The sequence below is a fragment of the Rissa tridactyla genome, chromosome 6, assembly GCF_028500815.1.
Source record: "Rissa tridactyla isolate bRisTri1 chromosome 6, bRisTri1.patW.cur.20221130, whole genome shotgun sequence".
Classification (NCBI taxonomy): domain Eukaryota; kingdom Metazoa; phylum Chordata; class Aves; order Charadriiformes; family Laridae; genus Rissa; species Rissa tridactyla.
The window spans coordinates 28,039,864-28,057,921 of NC_071471.1; the positions used below are offsets into that span (position 1 = coordinate 28,039,864).

Genomic DNA, 18,058 nt, shown 5'->3' on the forward strand with positions numbered 1-18,058 from the left:
TTGTGAGCCTGATTCTCCAACAGCCGTGAGGAGTCTGACCCTCTGCCTGCTCCGGGGCGCGGGATGGGGCCTTTCTCCACAGAGTGCAGGAGAAGCATTGGCCATGTCTCTCCAGCGTGATCAAAACACTGTCTTGCTTCTTCATTTTATGAATCAGTGCTATTCTCTCCTTCCCTCTTCAAAGTGCGTGCTGTGCAGCTTTGCAGAGTGGGACTGGAGGTGAGGAGGGAGCCCAGGGGAGAAGAGGCAGGGGAGAAAAATTGCCATAATAATTATATAATACAGAGATTATTATATTATATTAAATATAGATAGATAAACATGTAAAAAAAAAAATATTCACCGTAAGAAAAAGTGCCACATTGGCTCAGTTTGGTCAAACAATTCAGCTTCCCTTGTCAGCAGTGAGAAATGCCCCTGGATTCAGCAGGGGCTAGCTGGTATGGAACAGTGTAGGCTGCACTACCCTCAAAGAGGAACATCTGATACAGAAGAAAATGGGAGATATTTTGAGGCCTGTTTATCCGAATGAAAGCTGAAGGAGAGAACTTCCAATGGCAGCGACCAAAGCACTTGGAGGCTTTTCTGTTTTACTCGGCAGCCCAACTAAGGTAATGTTTCACCTGCAAGAAGGACAGTGCAGGAGGGACGCAGTGCATGATGAGAATGGCCTTCAGTTCTCCAGCTCAAGACCACTCTGGGCTGCTTTGGTGTTTGTAAAAGCATGGGCTGTTCAGAAAATGTGAAGTTGGGGCAAGATCCAGAGTGGTGCAGAGCAGATGCGCATGCCAGTAATGTCACTAGGAGTTCATGGCACTGTGCCCGCGTTCAGAACCAAACCCTGTGGACTCCTTGGCCATCTATAAATAAAAACAGACCTGCGTGTTAGCAAACGCAACATTACATTCAGTTTCACAAGCTTTGCTTCAATTTAATTCCATTACTGCAGAGACAGAGACCTGGGAGAAGCATTTATTCTTAGAGCTGCAGCAACTCTCTTTTCAGATGCACAAATCACCAGAAAAAAAAAACAAAACAAAAAACCAACAAAAACCAAACGTGTCACCAACTTTATTACTGATTAGGATCATTTTTAAGTGCTGAGCTGCTGCTTCTAGTTTACAGCTACACAAGAAAACAAATTAGCCGCATGCCAAAATAACTGAAACTTATCTAATATGAGGGCGTATAAAACAGCGTTCTTTCACCAGAGATTTGAAGACTACAGGCAAAAAAGTATCCTTATATATAGATGGAAAACCTCTTTCTGGGGAAGATATCAGATTTGCTCACATCCTTTGAAGATGGAGCTTTGGATAATTCACTGGCAGTTCAGACAGTGATTCTCTGATTGCAAACAGCTTTCTTTAGGCCATGCCTGTACCTTGTACTGCAACATTCTTTGATGTCAAGTGAAATAATCTGTCAGAGAAAATTAAAATATGAAGCATTTTAGTTACAGGAAAGGGAAGAAAAATCTTTATTGATTGGGACAGTGAAATCTGCTCAAAAAAGTTGGCAGCAGTTAAAAAGAGATCAACAGCCAAACATTTATATCTCCCAAATGGTTTTCAATATCTTCCTTCCCTGTTCTCTTCTGGAGAACCTGATTCCACCTCCTTTTGGCATGCACAGGGATTAAATCAGGAAGAAATGCCAGAGTTTAGTTAATCTTTATGGACATAGTGGGTGGTTTTTACAGTTGCCTTTTTTTTTTTTCAATACATTGTAATAGTTGAGAACTGAAGTTCTTGCAACAAAGTAGTTACAAGGATTATTTTATTTAAGTTGGTAATTCCCAGGGGGTGTCACCAACTGGTTTAAAGTGCCCTCTTCAACTGGGTACATGCTTCATCCCTGCAGCACACAGGGCTCGATTCAGTCTCATCCTGCCACTGGTACTTCCCACAGTGTAGCTGGGGCAGGTCTCCTCTTCCCAGACGAGATCCCCTTTCCCTCCACCCTGACCGCTGTGCGCTCCCCCAAAATACCTTGCTCAGCACCTTCCTCCCGTACGCTCATTAGCTGTAACCTGGACCTGAAATATGGAGAGCGCCGTTCTTATGGCAGCAACAGCAGTTATTTATCTGGATAACCAGAGACACATTTCTGCATCTTAAATTTTGCTCGGTGCAGGTTTGCGGCTGGAGATACGAGGGAGCCAGCCCAGCTCATGCGGGAGCACCTGCTGATAAATTGGTGGTGTGCCTTGGGACAGCTGGCACCAGAGGCAGCCTGGTGCTGCCCACCACCGCAGTGGGCTTGCGGGCTCCCCAGACGAGGCACCGACCCCCCCCCTCTTCCCCGGCAGCGCAGCCCTTGGGGCGCCGGGGGCTGTCGCCCTGGCTCTGCTTGCACGGAGAAGCAGGGAAAGCCGCGGAGATGCTCGGCTGCTGAGGCTGGGTGCTCGGGCACCTACAGCAATGGCCGGGGTGGCTGCGCAAATCGCAGGCGGCTCCCTCGGAGGGGACGGGTGGGGCTGCGGCTCCGGGGAAGCCCGGTTCCCCGCGGGGGCGGCGGGCCGGCCCGGGGGCTGCCCGGGCGACGGGGCAGAGCCGCGGCGGAGCTGCAGTTGCCTCCCTCTGCCTGCGCGATTTTTTCTCATCCAAACCTCGATCACGTACGATTGCGTAGAGGAGGGCGAGCGGGAGCAGCTGCAATTCTCCCCGAACCCGGAGCCCCGGCTCCAGCCCGGCACCGACCCGCCCGGCCGCCGCGGGGCTCCCCGCCGCCTTGGCAGCAACCCCGCGCTGCGTGGGCGTCCGGGGGGGGCATCCCCGGCCCCTCCCTCCCCCCCCCCTCCCGGCCTCCCCCCTCCCGGGCCGGGCCGGGCCGGAGGATGCGGGCGGGCGGCGGGCGCGGCTCGGCTCCTCCTCGCCCCGCCGCCGTCGGGCGGCACCGCGGAGCATCCTAAGCCCCGCACGGAGCAGCAGCGGCAGCCGCACCCCCCCGCCCTCCACCACCTCGTCCTCCTTCTCCTCCTCCTCTTCCTTCCCGCCTCGCATCGCTCCTCCCGCCGCGGCAGCCGGGGCCGGGACCGCCCCGGTGCCGAGCGCTCCGCGGCCTCCGCCGGGCCGGACGATGTGGGTTGCTGCCGTCGGGGAGAGCCGCTGCCGGGGCAGAGGCGGCGAGCAGGGCTGGGGGAGCTGCGCCAGCCATGGCGCTGTGAGCCCGGGGTGCCGAGCTGCGGCGATGTGAGCCCGCACCCGTGGCCGGGGCGCCTCTTTTTTTTTTTTTTTTTTTTTAAATTTAATTTTATTGTATCGCCTCTTTTTTGTTTGTTTGCTGGCCTGGTGCTTTTCCCCGTGGCTGCTTTTTCCTTCCCCTCCCGCCCTCTCTGCGAGCGGAGTGGGGAGGGGGGGAAAAGAGGAAGAGGAGGAGTGCAAACAGAAATGCAGCGCGGCTCGCCCTGAGCCCGGCCGCGGGAGCGGAGCGGAGCCGCGTCCATGTGCGCGCATCGCCGCGCCGCGCCTCGGAGCCACCGCGCTGGGGCCGGGGCTGGCCGCGGGCCGCGGGGGCTCTGACTCATCCCACGGCCCCTCGCCGGAGGGCGGCCGGCGGGAGGAAGCGCCGCCGCCTGCGCCCGGGCGGAGCGGATCCGCGCCGCAGGGACCCGCGGATCCTCCGCGCCTCCCCCCTCCCCTCCTTTGGACACAGCTGCCGCCGGCGGATCTTTGCAAGCGGGGCAGCCGCCTCCCGGATTTACAAGGCGCGGGGGAGCCTCCAGCCCGGCCGGGGGGTCTCGCCGACGGCCGCCCGCGCCGGGATTTGCGCTCCCCGGGGACAGACCCATGGGCGGCGGGGTCCGGCGGCCAGCCATGGTTGTTAGCCCGGGCGCCCTGCTCCGCCTGGCCGGCTGAGCCCTCCCCGGCGCCGGGAGTCGGGGCTGCAGCGCGTTAAGCGGGGTGTCCCCCGTTCCCCGTCCCCGCGGGGCGCGGCGGCGGCTCGGCCCCAGCGCGCCCGGGCGGCGCCCCCCGGAGCGGCGCGGAGCGGAGCCGGGGGGGCCCATGAGCGGCGATGGCAGCGGCTATCGCCAGCTCGTTGATCCGGCAGAAGCGGCAGGCGAGGGAGTCCAACAGCGACCGGGTGTCCGCCTCCAAGCGCCGCTCCAGCCCGAGCAAGGACGGGCGCTCCCTCTGCGAGAGGCACGTCCTGGGGGTCTTCAGCAAAGTGCGCTTCTGCAGCGGCAGGAAAAGGCCGGTGAGGAGGAGACCGGGTGAGTACGGCGGGCCGGGGCCGTGGGGACCCGCTCTGCGGGATGGGGCAGCTCCGGAGCCGCCGGGGTGGCTGCCCCGCGGGCGGGGAGGCGGCCCGGCCGGTCCCGGGGCTCCCCTGGCACCGCCAGGTGCCGTCTGGGGACAGGTTTGCTCCGCGCTCAACTTTCGCCTGGGTCCTGGAGGGTCTCCTTCCCCGGGCTGGTGGGGTGGGTGGGCAGAGAGCAGCCCCAGCATCCCACTGCCGCTGTCCGAAGCGTGAGCAAAGTGGGTCCTCCGGCAGGAGAGACCCTGCAGCTTAATCCGTCCTACCTTAAACCAAAATTGTATTTTTCCACCTCTCTGTAGGTATGCTTTTTAAACAGTCTCCTCTTATTTTCTGCATAGTGACAAGGAAATCGATAAACTGAGGATCAGTTAGAATTGTGGTCATTTGATAACTAGATCCATCAAGTGCTACTTCTTGAGCAGAGTTGCATAGGGAATTTCATGAGCTCAGAAAGCTTTCTAGATGGCAGCTGCACGACTGTTGCATTTAACAACGAGCTTGCAAGGACCTAGAAATGCATTTTGGGGTAGTCTCTTTTTCCTTTCTTTCCTTTGTCTTTGTGTGTGTCTTGGTTCCTTGTGGAAAACTTCAGCCCTAGTGTACGTGTTGCTCACATTTCCACGATGGAGTCCCACCACCCACAGTTTCAGTTCTGAGCAATGCTTTGTGCTCTCAGCTGTCCTTGGTAGGCGTGAGAACTACCTGGCAAGAGTAGGCCCTCTGTGATTTCTCAGTGGAATTATTATTTGCATCTTCCTTTTTTTTTTTTTCCATTGCTATAAATCACCACTAAAGTAAGAAAGCAGCGATTGGTTTGAGAAGCTGCTGTGAACATGTGCTTTTCTCAGGTGTCCGTTAGTATCACTGTTAAAAAAGAGCGATACTCGTTTACTCAGCTCTTCGGGATGTACCATCAACCTGTGTAATCCTCCCATGTTTTCCATGTACATGAATATTTTGTTTATTGATTAGTCTCTTCATGAAGCCCCTTCTCCACATCTGAAGTCTGTCAGTCATGACTCTACAGCAGAGTGTCAGAGCTAGCTGGGGGCTGCTCTTCTGGTCTGTAGGTTGAGGTACGTGACCTGTGCTCAAGTGAGGAACAAAAAGAAATAGGGGGAAAGCCTCTCACCATAGAAGGCCACTTACTGTTGTCACCAAAGGGAAAAGCAGTTACCAAAAGAGGATGCAAAATATCTGAAATACAGCATGACTTGAAATATTCAAAGGGAAAAAAGTTGCCTTTTTTTTTTTTTTCTCAAGTTATGATGAGTGGTATCTTGCTGGACCATCCTATGTGTTAGTTGACCTGTGAGCCCAGCCCCAAAGATGGCTCTTGCCCAAAAAGCGTGGTCATTTTGTCTCAGGAATCACTCTTTGTAGGATCAAGAGTGACACCTGGGAGTCTCACTAATTTTTTTCCCATTCCTCGTTCCGCTTCATCTCCATCTCCTATTGAATGAGGTCCCCCAAGGACTAAAAAGGGTAGGAAGTCTAGACCTGTTACCTAGATTTCAAGATGCTTCGTCGCATTAAAGTTTGGGTGACTTTTACAGCAGGGTGCGGTTGGTGAGTCTTTATTGAATTGATCCTACCACAGCCCTCCCAGCTGTGCAGGTCCAATTCTGCGTCCTTTGCACTCACTCAATACCTGTGAAGAATTGATGAATTCTTAGAATTCCCTCAACTCGCATGGACTTCCATGCTGAGGAAGGTGTTCAATGGCTTATAGACCAGGATGATTTAAGGAAAACTTTTTATTGACTTAGAAGAAGGATCAATGCTGCTTAGTGCTGTAAAAATAGACCTGTTCAGTCTTTAGAGTTGTCAGTCAATCACTCGTAACCAGTACTGTATTCATTTTATAAAATAAAGTAGAGGAATTAAGTTGCTTTAAAAAACTTTGCTAGGCTATGGGTGGTGTCTGTTTTAGTTTATCTATCTTTTAAATAGGGATTTGTTTCAGTGGTACATCCTATTCCTGGACTCAGGTACGCTGCTCAGAAGGCAGTATGCCGCTCGGTTTGCTGCTACTTGGATTGTTTATTCAGGGAGTGTATTGTGCCCAGATAACTTATTCATTGCAGAGTTGCTCTTCTGCATAGAAAATGATATGCAAATTAATTGAAACTGGTTTAAAGAAATGTGCATACATTGTGCAGTGACCCACAACCCCAGTGATTATGTGTACTTAATGATATGCTGGCTCAGTAGTTTGCAAGTCAGTGAAAGGAATGTGAGAAACATCCATGTTCAAAAGGGGTACAATCCCATTTGGAAATAGTACGGTTCGAGGGGAACTATCTTTACGTTTTTAAACATGACCTCATTTTATGGCTATGGGGAGTAACTGTCAAAATACTTCATGTTTACAGAGTGATTTTCATCTCCAGTACTCAACAGGCTCTACCAAACGGAGAGGATTCTTCCCATTTTACAGAAGGCGAGACCAAGGCACGGAGCAGTTACCTGACACAGAGACCTAGTTCCTGCTGCTGGTTCCAGCACGCCGGGCTTTGGGCCCCCGCTGCCAGTGAGGTTACAATGCGGCAATGGTGGAGCTGTAGCTACTTGCACCATTACAGAAATACAGCTCCCGTGGCGGTTCATGTTCCCTTTGCTCTTTGCTTTTGCAAAAGTAACTGTGTGAGCGTACGTCAATTAAGTGTTTTTTTAATATGTGACTCAAACGACGCTCTAACTAAAATACTCAGTAGAAATGTGTGTGAGCAGAGTTACATTTTGCACTGGTTGGCACCTTGTGATTCGTTTTGCAGCTTGTGTGAAGCAAGAGTGAAATACTCCTGCTCTCGTATGGGAAGGGAGAATTCGCACCCAGTAGAAGTTCAGGCTCCCTTGGTGGTGGGCATGAGCAGTCGTGGGTTTTGGCAAGCTACAGGGAACCAGGTCTGTGCGGGACATCTTGTATAATCAAAGCTATCAGCTCCTAGGGAAAACAGACTGCAGAAATGTCTAATTTGTTAGTTGCAATAAGCACCATATTGTGAAACGAGTGTCGTCTGCCTTTTTGACGGGCAAAGGCAGTTCTCTCTCATGCACGCTCTGTGTTCTTTTATATCTCTTGCCTGTATTTGGCTCTAAGATAGGATTTCTCAGTTTAAGATAGGCCAAATAAGGGTGTTGAGTGCTGTGGACTAAGCTGAAAATTTGGACACATGGCCTTAATCTCATTATCGTGAATTAGTACGGGTCATTGGCTGCAATTGTGTAGGTGCCAAGCAAAATATGTGTATGGTGAACAGTACCTGTACAATTGTACGTACAAAGTACAGCTAGAAAAGATTAAATGATGTACTTTGCTCTGACTGTAGTAACTTGATAGAGGATTCAAAATAAATTGCTGCATGGCGTGGCTTTCTGGTGCAGGTTCAAGAGATGGATCCTTCATCAGGGAATGATAGAGCCAAGACGTGAATGCAGAAGACTAGACAAAGCAGCTCTATGTGACTTCTTTGCCAACAAATGGTTGAGCCAAGTAGTTGCATCCCCTTTGCAGCTTCTTCATCTCTTCTTCAGCTGTTTTGGAGCAGGCTGGAAGCCCTGGGCTGGTGGGTCCGGCTTGTTTGTGAAAGCTGTGGCTGTTGATTCACCAAACTTCTTCTTGGGCAGAGCTTACCCCAGAAAGCTGAGGTGGAGTTGCCCTTCTATCCTGCCATGGGCACTGGGGGCCTTGCACGAAGGGCAACAGGCTGGAGCATCAGACACAGCATCTGTGGGCGTTGGTGGGAATTTTATCTGAGTGAAGCCCGCTGAAAGGGTGTCGTTGCTTGAGGTAATCGTATTTGGATTCAGGCAGCTTTGAGTCAGGCGGTGCCAGGCACCGGTGTAGCATCGTCTCCGTCCCTTCAGGCGTTGCTTCTGTAGACAAGTTTCCAGCTCAGAATGCAGAGTTCAGTCTCCAGCAGGTTTTTTACCCCAGGAAAAAGAAAAAAAATTCTGTGTTGGTTTTTTTTTTCCCTTTTTTTTTTCCCTTTCTTATGTATATTTTGTGCTCCTCCAGGGAAAGGATGCTTTTCCTTAAGGAAATCTAAAGGCTTCTTCCAAAGTTAAGAAAATGGCTCACATATAGAAAAAAAAGCAGTAACTTAAAACATGTTTTCCCTTTGTGGTGTTTTTCATTTTGAATAATAAATGGAGATTTGGAATTTAAAATCTAAGTATGTGGATATTTTTGCAGCAGTATAAGGAAAATATAAGAGGAACTTTAGCTGAAGGACACAAGGACTTTGTTCATTCGGAGATTCATTTAAAACATTTGAGAAGTCTGTCATCTCTGCAAGCTGTTAAATTCCCTGAATTAAATCCTAAAGTCCTTTCTGATTTCATGCAGGCTGAAAATTATGATTGAAGCTCATGAAAAAAACCACCTTTTTAGCTCCCCCTTAAATTTGTCATACGCCTTGCCTTCTTTTATGGACTTGTTCATCTCAGAACAGCTGTAATATCTGCCTAACCTGTGGAATTTGGCCCCTCTGTTGCTAGTGTCCTGATGCCAGCTACGTTTTCTCAGCGCATAGCTGCCATCTGCAGTAGGATTCAGGCTGGATCCCAGCACTTTTCCACAGGGTGTGTATACACATCTGGGTGTGCGCCCAGCCAAGGGGGGGTCCATCACATCCTTCTGCCTGCTCCTCCGCAGAATTTGGTGCTGTGCCCCATCTCTGAGTGGCTGGGGGGAATGGAAATGCCTGGAAATCCCGGCATTGGTGGCCAGTAAGAGTTCTTAGATGTACTGGCTGAGAGGAGGGCAGGAATGCCAAGTGGCCAGCCAAACACGAGCGTGGAGAATGTCAAAGGGAAGGGGCAGAACCTTGAAGGCGTGCATCCTTCTTGCTTGGGGCAGTCTGTCGGTGAGGCCTGCCGTTGGTGCTGTGAGCTCCTTCTGCACCCGCTGGTGCTAATGAATGCTGAAATAATCAGGAGGGGGGGAAAGGCTTCCTCCTGCTCGTGACAGCTCGGCAGATGGGTTTCATTTTACCAAATTGATCCCCGGGGGTGGTATCGCACACGTTCGTGACTTGCAGATGTGGTGACTGTCACGGTGTGTGTCTGTGCTCGGTTACCGGGGGGGGGTCCGATAGCAACCCCGAACCCTCCGCTCTAAAATCTGGGGAAGAACTGCAGGCTCACGACTTCCTCTGGAGCATGGAAAACTCAGCAGCCAGCCCGCTTCGCAACAGCTTGCTGGTGAGCATGTCAGTCAGTAAGCCACCTCGTACTAGTTCTGGACTGGTTGATGCCAAGAAAATCCATGGAAGTCATCCAAGCTCCTAGAGGGATGGATATCTTCTCTCCCCATGGCCGCAGGGGTAGCTGTGCTTGTGGGAGCAGTGAAAATCATTACCAGCAGAGAAGGTTCACCATTAGAGCAATACAAATGATTGATTCCTCCATCACCAGCCAAATGAAAAAGTCAGGGTGAAAAGAGGTTCATGAGTGATTATTTTCCCTCCCCATAAAATAAAAGAACCTTATAAATCAGTTTATCATTGACTGATATAACTGATTTTTCTTTGGAAAAAAAGAAAAGTGCAATTTCATTTGGAGGATTTTTGTATGTGTATATATCTTTAACTTTCAGGTATACTTCTAAATTAAATGTTTTGAAAAAAAAAACAACAAAAGCTTGAGTTCCAAAAACAGAAATGAAGACAAGATTTTCTTCCTTCCTTCCTTCCTTCCTTCCTTCCTTCCTTTTTTGCTTTGCTGAATTCAGCATGAATTTAGAATAATTTCAGTAGGCCAGATACTTTTTTTTACCATATTTTTTACCATATTTTAACAGATAAGATATCTATTATAAAAATAATTCAACAGCTTGACTTGGGCAGCATGGAGGGCAGAGCTGCCATGGGAGCTGAAGAGATTGTAAGAATCTCGCTCCTGTGAGAGACAAACACAATCGTGAGTCTCACTTCGTTGAGGAGCAAGTGCAAACTCACTTCGGCTTATTTTCTTCTGTCCCCTCCCCAGATGGGCACATCATGAACTGCCAGATAGCATGGTGGCCAGGTAGCCCTTTGTTCCATCCCTCTGGCATTCGTTCCATTTGATCTATCCCTCTGAACAGTCATGTGCACATTATTTCTAGGAGTTTCCTACTCCCGCACAGTTGAAGCCAAGCTGTGATTTGTTATTATTAAAATCAAAGCAAGAATTTTAACAAGCAAAACATGTAAGAGATTGACATCCCTTTCATATTTGCAAGCTCCGCGGCTTGGCAGGAGAAGGTGTCCAAGAGAGCAGTTCAGGGAAAGCAGCTCCAGAGAACTAACCTTTAAATACACATACATTTCTCTACGCTCCGTGTTCCCGTGTTCTGTCCTAGCATCGTTGCATGGCTGCATTACTGGTGTGCCTTAATCTTGGAAGTCTCTTGTGAAGTGACCTGTACCACAACCCTCTACTCTGTACCTGGGCTGCAGACACTGCAGTCTATCAGGGAATGGTACCTTTATACTCTCTTCTCCTGTTTAATGCATGGTTTGTCTCTATTCCCTAGCTAACACAATATTCTTTGTAGTAATACATTATCCTTTCTGGGTATAAAGCAAACTACTACATCTATTGTTTTACCTTTACCCTGTTCTGACACGTAGCACAATTCTGAAATAACTTGGCCTTTCCGGAGGCTGGTTTTACTTTGCATCTCTATTAAAAGCTGTAATAGAGCCATGGACACACTTTGTGCCCCTCACCCAGCAAACACCGCTAGCGGGGGCTCCTAGAATAAATTCTTTTTAACGGGGGGGTGTTGTGCTTTGAGAGGAGTCAATGTGGCCGTTGAATTTTTGCAGCATGGTAGCAGGGCTGTAGGGCTACAGCTTCCCAACAGTACTGTCTCTGAAAATAGCAGCTACGACACATTTTTTAAATGGTAAACCAGAAGGCAGCTTTCTAGAGAGCTGTGGAACACGACTGTGGTATTCACTGTTCAGGCAGACCACTCCGGCTTTTCCAGCCCCCACGCTGCAGCATAGACAAATATCTGCCTGCTTGTTCCCGGCACTGAACTGGGGCTCTCCGAAACCCTGATGGAGCTTATGTGGCTGCTGAGAAAATTCAGCTGGAAGTGCCCTGACACCTGTCAAGACACCTCTGCTGTCCTCCGCTTATTCCAGAATGTCCTGGCTAAAGGTGACAGAGGGACAAAGCCACGGGCTCAGAGGCAGAGTGGTGGCCTGAGCCCTGAGCCCTTCTTGTTCTCAGGGATGAGGTGCTGGCTGGTTCCTGGAGCGATGGGGAAGGCTGGCTCCATGCAGCACCTCCGGGCATTTCTGCTTTCTGCCCTTTCCCCAGGGAGTGTGCTGGGCTGCGAGGTGGGGGTTAGTGCTGGAAACAGCATCATCACTGAACGGGGCTTCGCAGCTCTGTTCCTGCAGCTGCTCTGTGGCTTTGGGTTTGTCGCTTTCCCCCAATATCATGGGGAGATGCCTGCGCCGCTGTGCCTCGGGTCCCTCTGAGGAGATGCTGTACAGGGTTGTGTTGCTCCTAGTAGAGCTTTAAGTTTGGAGAGTGCCCTGCTCATGTGTAGACGCTGGCTTGGGTCAGGGCAAGGAGGGTAGTAGCAGTAGCAGCTCCTCTCTCTTCTTGGCAGCACGTTCATCTGTTGCGCCTGAAGCTGTATGTGGGAAGAAGGGGGGATTTTGTCCAAGGGACACCTCCTTCAGAGTTTGCCTTGCATCAGTGCCCCATTCTCCTTCAGCGTTACCAAGCACAAGGATGAACTCTATTTTGAATGGTCCTTGGCACTGTCATGTTCCCAAAAAGAAACCCTCAGCTGAGGACCTGTGGGACTTCTCTGGCCAGAAGGTGGGCAGCTGTGGTGAAAGGAGGGGAGCAGTTATGCTGCCGCCTGCCCGCGCTCCCCAGCTTTCTTCCTGGGCTCTTTTCAGTGCGATGGTTCATGTTTGGAGTGCTTGGCTCCATTGATAGATGTCAGAAAAGGGGGGATGGGAACTGACTGGTTGCCTCCAATGGCCAGGGGCTGGATTTGAGGATGAAGATCCAGGGCTAGATAAAGCTGTTATAGGGATGGAGAGCAGAGAGCTTGCCCCCATCACACAGCATCATCCATGGAGCGTGCTGTGCAGAGCTCTCTCCCGTGGCACTCCTGTCTCCCCTCCAGCAGCGTGCTCTGGTAAGGGGATGTGTTACATCCAGTGGATGGCTGCATGCTGTGAACTGGCAAAATATCCTCAGAGAGGCAATATAATTCTGTAACTTGTTCCTCTTTCCAAGCTGAAAGCTGATTGGGATCATGATAAAGATGAAAAAACCCCAGAACCTTCCTTTCTTGAAATATTTAAGCATTTTGGATTGAAATGAAGGTAGAAAAGAGCCAGGTCTCGGGGTTAACAGAACATGCTCACTTAATTGATATTTATCTAGAACAGCATAGTTTGCAGTCCCCTACCTTTTCTGGCTGCACAGATAGTTTCTTTGCTTAGCAGTTGCTACTCATATTGTCCGAACTGCCAAATAAATATGATTCCTTCATTCCCCAAAACAAAACTGTTTGCAAAAGGTCAAGCAGTACAGGACTGCGGCAAGTGAAGCCAGGCTGCAAAAAGCCAGTCCACGTCTTCCAGAAAATTGAAAAGCGGTAGAAATTAGCAAAAAGACACAGTGGTTTTGGCTTCCAGGGACCGGCTCGGGGTTGGGAAGCATACAGCGGTTGCTGAAGGATGCTCCCCGGGGACTTGGGAGCCACTGGGCTGCAGGAGATGCAGGGATCACACATTGGCAGGTGAGGGACTTGGAACATCCACCCGCTCCCGAGCCGGTCCTTTCCCTGGCAAAGCTCCTGTAACCGGATCGGGGTCTAAATTGCTGGCTGCCTGCACCCTCCGCCTCAGTTATCGATCTGCAGCCGTTTGTGCGGGCATCCTCTGGTGACCGACATCATGCTCTTGTGGGGATTTTCTGTGACAGTGGCTAACAGGGCTGGCAGAGCGTGCGGTGTAACCACCAGAGCTCTGCTGTCTTTTTGTAGTTTGGTTTTATGCTCTTCAGTACAGGGTCTTCCTGCTGGCTAACATACAGCATCGTTACTTAAAAATTTATAAACATTTATTTTGGTTGTTATTTCATTTCCTTCTGTGCCACTCCTATCTTCTCCGTAAACATTTCTTCTACTATTTTTCTTTCTTCAAAAACACAGATATACTTCCTATGATATAAATTTTAGTTTCTAAAGCTAGAGCCCGATAGTGGCTCCTGAATGATTAGAAACCACCAGGTGAAGCTTGAGAGCTCCTGAGCTCTCAGGGGGTGAGTGGCTCCTGGGCAGCTGGAGGAGCAGGAGCTGCGTTCGGAGACCTGTTGGAGAGGCAGATTTTCTGTTCGGGCTCCATCTGCACCGTGTCATCCTGAGCACACTCATCCCCGGGGAGGGAGCTTGCTGTTTGCAGCGCTCCTCCGAGACAGCAACAGGGCAGGCTGTGAACCTGCCTGTCTCGCTGGAGTCCTCGTGGCTGCCCGACGTCGGGAATGAGGTGTTTGTAGTGAGATTCGAACCTTGAAACCCCAGCCTTATTTAAAGCAGAGCTTTAGATGGAATGGGGCAGACGATGGCTTTCTTGCACTGCCAGGGTTTTCATTAGGTTGAAGGAAACCTCTGGCTCAGATGGAAAATTAAAATCATTCTGCAGGTAAAAAAAAGGTGTATTTTCACAAAGCAAAAGGAAAGAAGAACGAACTTTGAGTCACATGGTGGGTTTGGGCCATTTTTAGCATGATCTTGCTCTCTGAAGTGTAATGTTTCAAACCAGAGTGGCACAAGCAGCATATTTTCTTTATGCATCTGGGTGTTGTGTAAGATCTGTCGAAATTCAGTAACATCATAATTTTGGGTCAAAAAATGCTTGCAAACTGCTACAGGAATGCTTAAGCTGCATTAGTGCAGTGATAAAAATAATATCTTATAGTACAACCTGACTGATTCAAGCTTTAATTTTTCCACATCACAGGCTCATTACCTGTTAAATAAAGGAGTCTCACACCTCTCATCCCCTTGGAAAATGCTGCAGGAGCGCATGAGGAATACCGTAGCAAAAGGGGACGTTATTGCCTGGTGTTACTGAACGCTTGCAGAGTGACACTGGGACCCAAATTTTACCCTGAGTTGCCATCCAGTGACTACCCAGGGCTTTTCTGTCTGGTCTGGTCTGGTAGGACCAGGTACCCTCCCCAAGACAATAGCATCTTAAGTGATTCATTTCTGCTCAGTGCTTGTTGATAGCATGTTCCGTCTATTTTCTGTTTTAATGAATTTACTTTTCTAGGTGTGTGGAGTGGGGTGGAAGAATGACGTAGCCGTTTCCGTAGTGTGTTTTGTTTGTGTGAGGGACTTCTCGGCGCTTCTGCAGTATTTCAAGCCTGTTGGATTGATGGGGCAAGCGGAGAGATTTAGCATCTGAGAATAGCACAAATCACAGCGTCGTGGCAGGCGTGAACAGCAGGGATGGCGTCTGCTCTGCTCGTGTGAGGACTATTAGTGATCTGGTGCCTTGCGTGGGGCACTTCAAGGTGAGGGGAGCCGGGGACTCTGTTGTGGAACCCTTCAAAAACTCGGGGTGTAGAAGTGTGATAATGTCACCAAGTCGTGGTCACCTAGCAGCAAGGCTGAAGGGACCCCCAAGGCAGACTAGTCCAACCGCAGCCCTGCACTGACACCAGACGTACGTTCCCCAGACAGATGTTTTTTAACCTGTCTTCTACATCTTCCCATGGAGCAAATTCTAGAAAGAATTTCCTAATATCTAAACCAAATCTCTGTAGGAAACCAGGAAGAAATCTGCTTAATTGACAGTGAAGAAGTTTTATGTCGCACATTGGAGTCAACAAAACACAACACAGCCTTTCTAACTGTACAAGCGGCAAAGTGCTGCCACAAGCTTGCCCTGGATTTCTCACCCATCAAAGAACTCCTTCAGGACTCGTCTGGGTGATGCGTGGCCCTGTAGGAAACCCTCTCCCCCTCCATCCCCTTTTGTAGGGTGAGCGGTGCTGCAGGTGTAGGGAGAGGGCAGAGCTATTTTTCCACTTCTCCCTCCTGCCAGCTCCAGGCAGCAAAGCCCAGCAAGCAGCACCTCCAGGCATCATCCTCCAAGCCTCCCTTCCCACATCCCCTGGGGACAGCATAGCTGTGACCCCTTCTTCGCTGGTATGAGCTTTGGGCTCAACCATCCCTCAACCTAAAAGCTCTGCAGGATGGAGGTACACGTTTGCTAAATCATCTTGCAGCACTTGAGCTCTCATTGCTGGCATAGGGAAGGTCTGGATTTTACTCCCGATGTTTCCCCTTTGTGGGTGCCCGCTTGCGAGCTGTCACAACCCATGGGGGCCAGGGAGGAGCCACCATGAAGGAGTACACGCTTGGTTGGTTCATGGAGTCACGTTTGCACCAAAATGAAATGCGCTCCGTGATTGTGGGCTCATACATAATATTTATGCTATCCTCTGTTTCGCTCTGGGTGAATATGTTGTAATTTTGGCTAATTACACAATATGTCAGGAATAATTGCAGGGTGTTCCTCAAAATAAATAATATATCTTGCGTGCTCTGCTATCCATACTTATGAGCATGCTGTAACCTTCAGTAGCCAAGGCATTGACAGCTTAGGAGCTGTAGCTACAACTTCTTTTCCATTAAACTTCTCATTTTTTAAATTCCCTTACCTGAAAAAGTTCACCCTGCATAAATTCTGGAACAGCGCTACATCTCTCTTTTATGCTTTCTGTTTCTGTCAGGCTTTGGTTTTCTTCTCATTGGAGCTCAAGTCAATACAGGTGTAGAAGATTGCCCTTTACAGGGAAATGTTTTGAAATTTTGACTGCTGGTAAAACACACTGGATCAACAGAGCAACACAAACTGTGTCCTGGGGGAGGCAAAGACAAGCCCAAGAGTACAGCTGTATTAAGAATTGATTTTTTAGTTCTCTGGTCAAATAAAATAAGTTTATAGGGAGGAGGGGATTCAGATCCAATGCAATATTTCAGTCTACTTAAAATGAAACTTTGACTTTCATCTCCAACTCTTTTAACATCTTTTTTTTTTCATTACATTTCCAAATAAAACATTGTCTCAAAAGAGACAATCAAAACTTTTACCATTTCCAGATCTCCTTTTTTTCTCCGTTAATGAGATGGAGTTTGTGCATAGCTTCAGCTGCTCTTACTCTGAATTTTTCATCAAAATATTCAGCTAGACAATTTCATCCACAAATAGTCAGCAATTCGGTGCCAAAATAACTGGTGTCAGTTAGGCCATCAGTCCTCTTCCCCTTGCCACCCCATTGCTTTCACCTACACTGGTCTTTGGGGACCTCTTTTGGCCCAGCAGTGCTGGAGATGGTGGTCTCATCCTTAGCCTGTGTGCAGGGACTGCTCAGAATGAGTAGCTCATGTATCATGGACACTAGTTTGGCATTTACCTTCTAGGAAAACCCATCAAAGACTTTGGATCTCTCTGTCCTCGAGCCTTGGACCTTAGCTGGCTGTCGCATGAGGTCAGGAGCTTGGGGAGCAAGTGAGCTGCAGGGTGATGTCTCATAAGTCCTAACATCCATAGGCTCCTAGGAAAAGGGGGGTCTGGGAGAGACACGTAGCAGTGGTCTCATCTTGCACCCCTCATTTTCAATGCTTTATATGATTCCTTTCTCTGCCCCTTACCTTGGACTTGTATTAATATCCGTGTAAAGCTGATTCCCTGGACATGGGAGAGCCCGTGTGAATGCCAGTGCTGTGCAACCACATCCTTTCCACCTACTCTACAAGTGAGAAATAGACTTCCCTGGAGGGACTCATCTTTGTAAGAGCAAAGCAGGCGTAGTGCAAAGCTTTGTGCATGTCTCCTCTTTGGTAGAAAGGGTGCAGGCAGGCAGCTGTGCTCAGTGCTGGAGGGCTAATTACTATTCCTCCTTGCAGGCATCAGCACAGGAAAGGAAATCACTTCTCTGGATGTTCTTTTTGCCTACAAGGTGCCATTCTGCTCTAGTGACTCACTGATGGTGACAGCTTTGATGGGTGCTGTCATTGGCTTGAGCCCATCATCCCTCTGAGTTAGGGAAATGTCATTTTCGGAAGCTTGTCCTTCAAACGCAGAGGCCACCCCTGTCAGCACAGCCTGTTATTTCATGTAACGCATCCTGGAAACACCAGTTGTCGCTCTGTAGTTATTAGCCCTGGGTGGAGATTTGCACTTGAGATGAGTAAATACACGAGTGTGCCATGCAGCCCTATTGTCCCAGAGTCATTTTCTTCTCAAAATAAATTCCCTGTAATTGGAGGGTGACACTAACCCCGTAATCACATTGAACTGGAGCTGGGCATGGCCTTCATTCTGCATTAGCGGGAAAGGAGCTGGGATCAACTGTTCAGTGTCCCCAGAGTCACAGACTTTGGGAATAAGTCTTAGTGTCAGTCCGTTTGCATCTCTCCATCCTACTCGCAGGCTGGGTGATGTGCCCGTGTGTTGAGCTGAATGGCTGTATCTAAACTGGTATCTGTCGTGGCAGCTTTGCAAGGTGGGGCTGGATGCCTGGCTTTGCTGTGGAGCCCCTCCTAATGCTTGGGCAGCCACCGTTGCCCACCATGACTTGATGTCCGGGCGGGCAGCCTGAGGAGGCATCCGAATGCAAATGCCCACCAACGCTGCTCACCTCCCTCGGCTCTGCAGCTCATTTGTCCTCTCCCTGCCTGTTACTCAGGATGCTGCAGGCTGCATTGCCCAGTCCATCCAGGCCGCCTGCTTGTAGGCTTCCTCGAGGC

General features: G+C 49.7%; 1 protein-coding gene across 3 annotated transcripts in view; it reads left to right on the plus strand.

The window, feature by feature from the left end:
- The window catches only part of FGF12 (fibroblast growth factor 12), a 231,389-nt gene that overhangs the window by 123,343 nt on the left and 89,988 nt on the right, over positions 1-18,058 (plus strand). Inside the window, exon 1 of one of the 3 annotated variants that reach the window (XM_054207324.1) lies at positions 3,560-4,216. The exons of 1 other annotated variant lie outside the window; for it this stretch is intronic. In XM_054207324.1, the coding sequence (XP_054063299.1) occupies positions 4,018-4,216 (199 nt within the window). In that variant the 5' untranslated portion in view covers positions 3,560-4,017. Of the gene's footprint in view, positions 1-3,559; positions 4,217-8,841; positions 8,851-18,058 lie in introns of those variants that run through there. One more of the 3 variants, XM_054207326.1, reaches the window with a different exon arrangement.